The sequence below is a fragment of the Fukomys damarensis genome, unplaced genomic scaffold (genome assembly GCF_012274545.1).
Source record: "Fukomys damarensis isolate Sample0158 unplaced genomic scaffold, DMR_v1.0_HiC HiC_scaffold_5, whole genome shotgun sequence".
Taxonomy (NCBI): domain Eukaryota; kingdom Metazoa; phylum Chordata; class Mammalia; order Rodentia; family Bathyergidae; genus Fukomys; species Fukomys damarensis.
The window spans coordinates 4,700,305-4,711,534 of record NW_022900917.1 but is presented as its reverse complement, the minus strand read 5'-3'; the positions used below and the strand labels follow the sequence as shown (position 1 = coordinate 4,711,534).

The 11,230-nt window shown below is 55.6% G+C and overlaps 1 protein-coding gene across 1 annotated transcript in view; it reads left to right on the top strand.

Annotated features, from left to right (window-relative positions):
* Positions 1-11,230, top strand: part of Grhl2 (grainyhead like transcription factor 2) — a 121,688-nt gene that overhangs the window by 97,710 nt on the left and 12,748 nt on the right. Inside the window, exons 12-14 of the mRNA XM_033759727.1 lie at positions 275-414; positions 2,631-2,662; positions 8,608-8,702. Coding sequence (XP_033615618.1) covers positions 275-414; positions 2,631-2,662; positions 8,608-8,702 — 267 coding nt within the window. The remainder of the gene's footprint in view (positions 1-274; positions 415-2,630; positions 2,663-8,607; positions 8,703-11,230) is intronic.

Below are 11,230 nucleotides of genomic sequence, written 5' to 3'. Positions count from 1 at the left end.
GCCGGGGAGGGGGGGGTGGGCGGGCAGGATTTTGCAGACTGGAGGCCACGGTCCTCCTGGGCCAGACCAGGAGCCAGGATGCACGGCCGGGTGTGAGTGGCCGTGGAGCAGGCCCGTGTTCCCTGTTCCCTGGGCTGGGGCTCTGCGGTGCGCTCATGGCCGCGATGTTTGGGGGGCTTTGCAGGAGTCTCAAGCTTCTCTGAGGCAGGCTGACAGGTGTGAGTTCTCAGTCATGCGTAACCCTGTCGTTTATGGGTTTTGTGGTCGCGTCCAGCCTCTGACGGGAAGTTGGCCGCCATCCCTTTACAGAAGAAGAGTGACATCACCTACTTCAGGACCATGCCCGACCTGCACTCGCAGCCCGTGCTCTTCATACCCGACGTCCACTTTGCAAACCTGCAGAGGACCGGACAGGTACGGCCTCCCCGAGACTCCCCGGCTGGGCTCCTGGGGGCAGAGCCTGGAGACCGTAAAGCCCACTGTCCCTTCATTAGAGAAAAGGGTGTCTCCGGAGAGGAGTGACACCGACAGTGAAAGGAAATCAGAGGGCCGATTTCCTGTAAGTGCAGGGGTTCCTTGGCTGTGTGCTTCGGGACGTGCTGGATGCACAAGAGCGCCGCCTGTCGGTAGGAAATATAATAGCACTTGTGACTTTGCACTAGGGGAATTCTATTTTTATTTTTGGTACCGGGGATCAAACTCAGGACCTTGTGCTGGGGAGGCAGGCAGCTGCACCACTGAGCCAAATCCCCAGCCCTGGGAAGAATTCTTTATTCAGATCCCACTAACAGTTTCCCCTTTAGAAATTTACCAGTTCCCATTGGATGGTTAAATCATTTCTTATCTAAAGACGAGTAAGGTTGTAGACAGTCTATCCCTTTAAAAAACAAAACAACCAACTACATGTGAAATGAAGGAGCTAATATTAAACTAACAAACTCCAGTAACTAACCCACTGTGGTAGCTCAGGTTATTAGAATATCTTGTAGCATCTAAAGTTTTAATTATGAACTACAAAGCTGGAACTGAATCTTCGGAAGGAGACTTGGCTGTTGGTATCATACACTGAGCTCTGGGCATGGGCCAACTCTGAGAGCACAGCCTGCACCTTTGTATGGCCGCCCCAGTTGCAAAGCAGCTTAGCCTTTGTCCCCTGGCCGCTGGGGGGGTGGAACCCTGCTGTACAGAGGGGAGTCACGGGGCGCTGCCCTCAGTCCTGGTGGGTGAGGACTAAGCAGCTGTGCCCAAGAATGCTCCGTGACTCTCGCAGCTGACCAGCTCACCAAGCTGAAGGGCAGGCTGTTAAGAGCTGCCTTTCCTGGGAAGCCAGCTGCCTGGGAGATCGCCCAGGGCAGGAGGCAGTGGCCAACAGCAGCCAACCAAGACACGTTGGCTTGTCTAAAGGGGGCAGAGGCATGGAGTAGCTGGGCAGCTGTGAGTCCTGCTCTGCCCAGCTGTGGGACCGGCGGCCCTAGCACTCTCCCAGCCAGGAGGGCCCAAGCCACACTGAGGGAGCCCCAATCCCCATGTGGACAGACAATGGTGGGAGTCTCGGAGAAGGAGTGAATCTACTGTGCAGGCGCCGCGGGGCCCTGTGCTCATGTTGGCTGCTGTGTCTGGAGCGTGTGTGCCACAGTGTTGTACTTCGCAGCCTTCTGGACCTTGGGGGACACCCTCTCCCCTCGCCTCAGGAACGGCCTCTCGAACAGCCCCCGCTCCTGGGTGTTCTTGGAAGGATTTGGGCTCCTCCATCCCCTCCCTGTCTTTTCCAGTAGCAGCTCTGAAGTGCTTCCAGGCATCCTGCATTTGTAGGTTTCTCGGTAATTGTAGGCAGTCTAAGGTGGGCGGGGGAGAAGCGGCAGGCCAGGGAGAGGAGGAGAAATGCCCATGCAGCGGCCGGGATGGCGGGCCAGCCTGTTGGGAGAGCAGGAAACACCAGAAGCTGCTCGCATGTTGGGGTCACCAGTAGCTGTGCAGAGAGACCAGTCACCAAACAAAGCGTTCAGCACCATAGCAGCCCTTAAGGCAGATGGAAGGGAAAAGTTCCAGAGAAGTCTGGCTGTAACTAGAGTGGCTCATCACAGTTCCAGGCAGCCGGCCGCTGTGCAGTGGGCTGGGCTTGGTGGCATCTAGGAGCTGTGCAGAGCTTGGGGAACATCCGTGAGGAGAGTGCAGTCAAGTCCAGCGGCCAGGGAGTGACCCAGGGGCCAGGATGGGAGGCTGCTTTTAAAGCACATCTGCAAATGTTTAGACACAAGTGGCCCTGAGGACACAAAGCCCACAAAAGACCCACAACTTTTTAAAATAACTGGGTCAGGAGGATGCACCTATCTGGCCAACAACTTATTTTCTTAATGTCAAGAGCAAGAATTGGTGTAGGGCCATAGTAACCCAATCAGACTTTACTAGATATAAAGCAGGCTTCCAATTTTAAAATCTAAGCATTAACCCAGGGACAATGTAGAGGTTAAATTTTGTATTTCTTTAGAAACAGACACGCGCGCGCACACATAGCGTCACCAAACAGCTTTGTCTTCTGAAGTTGGTTTCTGCCTCAGGAAAGTGTGTGTTGGTCGTCATTTCCGCTTCCCGTGTCTGACCTGCACTGAGCCTCCTGTTTTCCCCCACAGGTGTACTACAACGCAGACGACGAGCGAGAAGGGTAAGGCCCTCAGTTGTCGGGGAGCAGTCAGTCACAGCAGGGCCGGGGCCGGAAGTGTGCAGCTGCAGAAGTCCCGCTCAGCTCAGGCCCAGTGGAGAGTGGTCTCTGAGGGAGGCCGGGCAGCACCTTTCTCCTTCCAGGCCTCTCCCCGCTTTCTTCTTCCTATGCTGTGCCTCTGAGGAAGTGCTTATGTTTTAGGTGATCCATTTCTTCCATTCCACCAACGGTCTGTTACTGGAATTCTGGTGCAGGCCCTTGCTCCGGTTGTTTGGCCCCAACACAAGGTCGAGTTGAGCTTGAGGCAGAGCTGGAGGAGATAGCTTGCCCTGCCTCCTGTACCGCCCGGGACTGGCTCATCTCTCGAGCCCTCGCTCCCAGACGCCTGGATGGGCACTGGGAATCTGAGCCCCTGCTTGTGGTCCCTGGTATCTTAGCTAGGAGGCTGTCCCTGCAGGCCCCCACGGCAGACCCAGCAGTGACGGACAGGACACCTGACTGGGCTTCGGGACTTCAGGGGGCAGCCACATCCTGAGGGCTTTCTGTCCTGAACTCAGTTTACCAGTATAGAGCCGCAAAGGAGGCTCCAGGGTCGGAGCTGCCCGCCTCTTCCCAGTGGTGGTGACATCTGCGCCCTCGGGAGGTGCCGCTGGCGGTGGCTTGCTCTGTGCACTCTGGACGACTCCAGCTCTGGCAGAGTCCCATTGTCTGTGCGGCCGACAGCTACCTGCTCTTCACCTCTGCCCATCCACGCTCACTGCTCTATGGATCAGCCCTGCAACAGCACCCCCCAGCACACACACAGCTTTTACCTTGCAGCATCTTTGCTTCCCCCGGGGGATGCCACTAAGTTTGTTAGTATTCTCCTTAAAATTGGCTTTCTCCTTAAAATTCATGCGTCTGAGCCATATGAGTTGCAGCTTATATTGGGCTAATTTTCTCTTATGACCCGGGTGCTTATTTTTCTCCCCTTTCAATATTCACTTTTAATATATTTTACAGTCTTTGTTTGTATTTGATGTGTGGGCTGAGATGTGTAGGTCGTTTCCCCCACCCACGGTCAAACCCGGGCTTCCCTGTCCTGTGTAACTGGTGTTTTTACCTGCGAGACATTTCACGCTTGCTGAAGTGCATGGGTCAGATCTTGCAGAGTTAATGCCAGAGACAGGCTGGCGAAGGACAGCCTGGGGACCAGATCAGCCTCCCGTCTGCAGCTGAGATAGTGTGCACCTGGGAATGGTTTTCATACTTTTCAACAGCTGAAAACATTGAGAAGAATAATACTGCGTGGCATGTGAAAGTTTTATGAAACCCGAGCATCCATAAAGTTTGGAGCATAGTCACGTTGATTCCGCCACGCATTGTCTGTGATTGCTTCGGTGCTATTCCAGCAGGACTGAGTAGTTACAACTGGCTGTTTAGAAAACGTTGGCAACTTTCAGTTCCAAAGGAAGGGAATCTTAAGTGGGTCCGAAGACTTCCCAGCCTCTTTGGAAGGCGCAGAACCTTGTCTGGGACGTAACCTCAAACTTCAGACTTTTAAATCCTTACGAGATCGTTCTTCTATAGGCACATAGATAATACATTTGAGTGGCAGGGGTGCACAGGAATGATGGGCGCTATCAGTTCTACTCTGTTATGTACGCACTCTGTAGGACACCATGGTGTTGTGTTGTGGGGAGAACATTACTCTGAGCCAAACTCTACTCTTGGCTCTACTCTTGCCAATATGAAGCCTTTGGCCAGTGCCTTGATCTCAGGGCCTCGGTTTCCTTCATTTTCCACTGAGGCCTTGTTTGAGAACATGTCTGCTGTTCCACCTAGTTCTGATGTTCCCGTGTAGTTGTGTGAGTGACAAAAACTTACGGTAAACTCAGTATCAGGGGCAGAAGTGCCTTAGCTGGATGTGCAGACCCCACTGTAACCCTGCCTCATCCCAAACGTCCCTCCCTGTGGGCCAGCCGTGTAGACAGACACTGTTTCTCTGGGAGAATCTCCTTGTGTCGTCACACAGTCCTGAGCCCGAGGCCTGGGTCTGGTAACTCTCGCACATCTTCTGGGTCGGGTGTGATTGAGCTGTGGGCAGCATCGGAAGCTCCGCACGAAGACATGGCAGCTGCTCGGCCACTTTCCTGTAACCCTCACAGTGAGCACTCACTGGAAACCCAACGAGGTGCTCGCCCAGGGTCTCGTAGGGAGCAAAGCAAGTCAGAATGGCACAGCTGGCAGAATGAGAGAGGCAGTTACTGCCCAGCCACGCTTCCCAGGACCTGCTCTGAGCCCTTGCAGGTGTGCCAGCACGATCCTAATTCTTGATCTGTGGCTGTGACGGAAGCTTCAAGAAGCAGGTCCTCATCGGAAGAGCTCTCGCTCAGCCTTGCTGGAGGCACAGTGCCGTATCATCACTGGACAAGCCCAGATGTGTGTGCCTGGGGGACCCGAGGCTGCCATATGCATTCATGCAGCCCTGCTGAGGGGCCATCTTCACGGGCACCGCAGTCTTCCTGAGAGCTATGCAGGCTGGTCCTTCACCCGCCACGCTGGCCCAGGGCTTTCTGTGTGGCTTGCTAGAATTCTGTCCCATGCAGCCGAAGAGCTCCTCAAAGCCCTGGGGGAATATTCTCTACGCCTCCTTGCTCTCTACAGAGCCGATCTGAAGCCCTGGGTAACACTGCAGCCTCCCTGAGATGGCACAGCAGCAGACCGCTTTGCCTTTGAGCATCTGCCTTCACTGGGATCCATTGTCCTCTTGACGCAGTGGAGCCGGCAGGCGACTGGAGGAGGAGGTGGTCCCCAGTGCCCCCACTCACGTCTGAGCACCACCGAATGCTTGGCCCTGGAGGCTCTGCCCTCCACGACCTTCAGGAAGATCTTGAACATATTTTAGATGCATCTTCAAGTTGTTCTTGGTGGGAACATCGCTCTGCCACAGCCTATAGCATTTTAGTCAGAAGCAGAAATATCTGAACTACCTTTAAGAAGCATCCTTCTGGGCCTCCTGACCTCAGCATTTATGACTGCGTTTTGAGCTCATAACTACAATAAGAGTACATAAGTCTATCCTTTCTTCCTTTTTCCCTTCCTTCTTTTCACTGGCTTGTCCAGTGTCTTCTTAAACACCCCAAGCCAGCATTCGTTAAAGTCATTCTGGCCAACTTGCCCAAAGAGAAATGTGTTGAGAGTAAACGAGTGGAGATTCTGCTCCGTAGTAGGAAAGACTTCATGAGGACCTGGCTAAGGTGGCCTTCCCTGCTCTGCGCCTGACATGGGCAGGAGCCTCTACTGATGCAGGCCTCTTGGTGACTCGCTCACACAGGTGTGAGAAGGCAGAGTTGGGAGAAAAATGAGCTCTGTGTCCAGGGTGCCTGCAGCTGCTCCTTCCTAGGCACCCGGTACCTCCAGCAGCTCAGCTGGTGTGGCCACAGACCCATGCTTCCTGATATTTTCTGCCACCTTCCCAGTATTTTTGTGACAAAACTTAGCACGCCTTTGTTCATGCGTCCGGGTCACTTTCCCTGGAATGGATCCACAGCGCTGTTCCTGGTCATCCTGCACATCGGTCCGCACAGTGCCCCAGGAGGGAGCCTGATGCCAGGGGGAGCAGCTCTTCCTGGTTCTCTGGTCCTCTTTGCTGTAATGAAACTTAATTTGCCCAGCACCAGGAAGCCCAAGATGCGAGCCCTTTCCCCTCACAGATGGGCTTGTCCTGTCTGTCCTTCCTTTCTGGACTTGCATGGAAAATAATGAAACCATTGAATTCAGGGCACATCAAACGTACTGACTCCCACTGGGTTTCTAGATTTGAAGGTGTGGAAAAGCAAATCCAAGCTCCCATGAGCAGTGTGGCTTATCCGAGATGCCATTTTAGTGGCAAGGTCTGCCGTGGCTCAGAACAGGCGCTATCAAGTCAACAGGACTGGAGAAATGGAAATAAATCTTGCTTAGTGAAGAAAGAAAATCCCCAGGAGGGAAGCTCGCAGCAGGAGCGAGTGTGTGGTGACATCTCCGGCTCTTGACCGTCATCAACCTCATGGCCGCTGACCGCTCTCTGAATGGATTTTCTAATGCAGTCGTCTTGGGATCAAGGTCACTGCGCTCCTGGGACCTGACGGTGACAGGGCCTGCTGTTGTCACGGGGAGCGAGCGGGGGTGGGGGGAGTGAGACCCTCGGACTCTGCTGCCCGCGGCTGGCACCTGAGCGTGAGGCCGTGCTTCTGGCTGCCTCCCTCGCCGTCCCCGGGAAGAGCGCAGGCTCCTAACACGGTGCCTCCTACCCTCACTCGTCTTCCTGTTGGACTCACCGAGGAACTCGCAGTGCTGCCCTCAAAGGTGAGAGCACTGCAGATCCACTTCCCTTCTCCGCTGCTTTGCCCTGCACAGCCCCTCAGTATGCGGAGTCTTGGGTCCTCGCTGAGGTGGGTAAAGTCCGGTCCTTGCCTGGCTGGCTCATGGTGTCCGCGACACTTGAGTGACTGAGGAGAGGAAGTGTGCTTCACAGAATCTGAGGCCTTGTTAAGCAGCTCTGCTGCTTGGGTCCCCTTCTGGAAAAGCTGGAGATGAGGAGGTAAAGGAGAGCACCGTGGGTTTAATAGTTGGCCTCCCCTCGGTTGTATATGTGTGCTCTCCTCCCGCGAGCTTGGTGGGAGAAGCGATGAATCACTTCCGAGTGATGGCAATGCCGACAGGGACCGCAGGCTTCACGTTATCTGACAGCTGAGGACTGATCCGGTGTTGCCAGCCACGCAGGGTACTGAACGGTGCAAGTCCTCGGACCCGACCCCAGCGGGAGCAGGGCCTTGTGCTGTGTGACGCGGGAGGGGAGCCCAACCTGTTTCAAGCTGTCGCCCATCCAGTCTCCTCCTCAGATCTCTCCAACTCGTCCTCACCATGGCCGTCTTCATCAGCACCCAGGGATGCTGACAGAGTTACCAGGGAGTCTTCGAGTGCTGAACCTGCATGTGTCCCGCAGTGCTCAGGACAGCCTCCTTTCCAATTTGATTTAATTAAGTCAATTTTTAAGTTTTGATTTTGATTTGACATGTAATACTTGCCTTTGCTTCTCAAGTACAGTATGACGGCTTAATACATATATACATATATGTATATAATATGGAATTATCAAGTCAGGATAACTAGCATTTCCATCTCAAATGCTTCTACGTTAACAGACTTTTTAAGCAGGAGGAGTTTGAGGCCTGGGGAAGTTAAGATTTGTCCAGGTTCCCATGGCAGTGAATTGTAAAGCAGGGATTTGAACCAAGGTAGTGTGGTCCCAGAGTTTCTGCCTTCACCATTCTGCAGAACTTCCGGAAGAGAAAGAGTCCATGGAGAGCATGCTGTCTTCTGACTTCTGTCTTCTCAGTCCTCCTTCCCTTAGAGTGCCTGGAGTAGACCAGATCCAGGGGGAAATGCAGAGCCACCAGAACTGGCACTTGAGGTCATGCCCAGCCTCGGCAGATGGGTGTCAGTTAGTTGGGAAAGGCCAGGTCCCTGAGGAACTCCCAGGGCTGCAGTCTCACCTGCAGAGCCAGAGAGGGAAAGTAGCAGAAAGTCAGGGCAGCCGCAGCACCAAGTCCCATGGAGCTGGCTTGTGACCCTGCCGTGCCTAGGGAGCTGCACAGCCAGGCCTCAGCTGTATGTGAGGGCTGCAAAACCCCAGCACTCACTCCTGCTGCCCCCAGCCCAGATCTGACAGTAGAGGGGATGGGTGCAGGCTGCAGGGTAAAGCCCAGCCTCCCCTCAGCGATGCAGAGTAGATCTGGGGTTAGCACCCCAAGATAGCAGTGTGTATTCTGCCTCTGATAGGGATGCCCCGGGACCCACAAGGGGAAGGAGGAGGAGGTGGCGAGTGGAGCCAGTTGCGGAAAGAGACAAGGACCAACACATGCGAGACCTTGGGTTTGGACTCACCGTCTGCTTTGCTTAAAAGCCCCTGCTGTCTTTTCCAGCAGCAGTGTCCTTGTGAAGCGGATGTTCAGGCCCATGGAGGAGGAGTTTGGCCCGGCACCCGCTAAGCAGATGAAAGAAGAAGGCACAAAGCGAGGTACCTCCCAGCTTGGGGTACTCCCTGGCAGGGCTGCAGGGTGGGGGCATTTCACCAGGAAGAGCTCGAAGCACAGCCAGCCCTGGGCTCTGGGAGCCCTTGCCCCCGCGGTTTTTATTACACAGGAGGGTCACTGTCTTTCCAGCACTCCAAGTGAGGTTCTTTCCTGGAGGGCTCCATCCTCTGTTCTGGAGGGTTGGAAGGTGTGTGCTGAGAAACCCCTGCTTCACTGGTGACAGCGGCAGCTTGCAGGGCTGGGTGGGGAGCAGGGAGCGTGTGTCACTAAAGCCAGCGATGGATCGGATTCCAGGACATCGCTGCTTCCTCCTTGGATCGTCTTGTTCTGCTGCCCCACGATCGGAATCAAAGCCCGAGGCTGGCAGGGTCCCACCAGCCCCTGAACTGAACGTTTGTCCTCAATGGCCTTTCCCCTCTGCCCTGCTGCAGCCAGCCCAGAGGGCTTCACTGCCCCTGGTGACTCGCTCACCAGCTTAGATGTGGGCACGGCCTTTTCCTACCTGTTGTAATGGAGTTCGCGTCCCAGTCATGGGCACTGCTCATGGCCTGCCTCAGCCCTGGAGCCCTGGTCTGTAAAGTGGGGTGATGAGGGGACCTGCCTCAGAGCGCCACTGTGAAGCCCAAGGGATGCGTGTGGGGAGACAGCACAAAGAACGCACCACGAGTTCCCTGTTCATGACCCTGTACCTCAGGCTCGTGTGTGCGAGGGTTTCAGAAGGGAAGAGCATCAACGCATCAGTTACGCCAGCATCACGCAAACTCAGAAAACTTTCCTGACCTCACACCGCGAACATCACAACTCTGCCTTTAGTCAGGGCCTTTCCACCCTGCGCTTTAGTCAGGGCAGAATCCTGTGGAAATCTGGCTGCACACAATCAGAGCCCAGGGTTCAGCCAAAGACTTTTTTAGAGATTGCGAACCTGGCACAAAAAACCATCCCTAGAAATTATACTGGGTTGTAATTTAAAGTAAGTGCATGGCCTTGCTCGCTCTGAATCACAGTGACATACAAGGGCACTGTGACCTCTCAGTGGTAAGGGAAGGGACCTTGCTGGAGAGGACAGGAGCCCGAGTCCTAGTTTGGAGCACCCACCCCAGTAGGTGCTGGAAAGACAGTTGGGCTCGGCTGCCACCCTTCCTCTTTATCAGGTGGCCATTGTCCACGAGGGTGACCACATATCACACTGTCTTCAAGCCGGGCCATGCACTGATTGCCCTTGTAGCCACTTGTCAGTCAGGCCGTCCCATCTGGAGTCACGGGGCTGCCCCGTGGCCGCCGTCTCTGGCCCAGGGTCCAGTGTGAGGTGTGTGGTTCGTGCGGCCAGTGTAGAGCTGACAAAAGCCTGGAAGCACCCAGCAGGCCTGCCGAGTGTGGCGTCCCCAGCCCACGGGGGAGCCCAGCACTGTCCCGTCTGGTGGCTGAGCCCTCCCCTCCCCGTCAGATCACCCCAGCCCTTTCCAGTCACTCAGGAAGCCGGGGCCAGCATCACCGTCCACCACACTGGCTTGTGAGGGGAGCAGCAGCAGACGTGTCACGGCAGAGCGTGGGGCCTCCCGGGGCTGGCCTCCCTGACCGGAGCGCTGGGAATCGGCTCAGGATCTTCCCTGCACTAGACCTCAATCTTCCTCACGTGGATGGAGTTGAGGTTCTGTGTTCTGCTTATCTTTCCGTGTTCTGCTGACACTGAGTCCTCTCGCAATAACCGTTAGGTCACTAGATCATTTAGCTGAAATAGAGGCTAGAAAATATTCATCCCAAAGGACTAAATTTGGAAATTGTTGGAGACATTGTTTACTTAACAAATATTTTTATATCTGATAAGGAGAAAACAACCGTGCAGTACTTCAGTCTCCTTCCTCCCCTCTCTCCCTCCCTCCCTTCCGGTTTCCCGCTCAGCCCTAACTGAACCCTCCCTGGGCAGCGGAGGGCGCAGGCCCTGTGCTGGGTGAAGCCACTGGCTCAGCGCCGCCTTGAGGACTGGGGCTGTTGGCCGCCGCCTCTGCTCTGGGGACGGCCACTCCGCTCCTTCGGTGTCTGGCTGCTAGGCCAGGACCCTTTTTCCCAGAGTGGCCAGGTGCGTGGGCTTGGCCGGACGCTGTCCCTTCCTCTGAAGGCTACAAGTCCCACTTCTGGGGGCGCGCACAGGAAGTGCCGCCAGCCCCGGGCTGCGGGGCGGCTGCGGACAGCTGGAGCCTCTCTGGGCTCCTCCAGGGGTGCCGGCCCCCGTCTCTCATCCTGCCGGCCTCTCTCAGAGGCGCTGCGCTCTGCTTCCCAGCAGCTTCCAAGGGCCAGGCCTGTGTGGAGCTGCGGCGACTCTACCTGCTGCCCCACAGCGCCCTGCGAGGTGGTGCTTCCGGAGGAGGTGGGCGGAGGACAGGCTGGGCCGGGCGCCCTCACCCGACACCCGACGTCCTCCATCCTCCCTGGCCGGCGTCGCTGCACCCGTAACTCCGCTGTCCTCACCACCTCACTCTCACCCTGCGAGACCGGGCGCAGGGCGCCTCTGTGT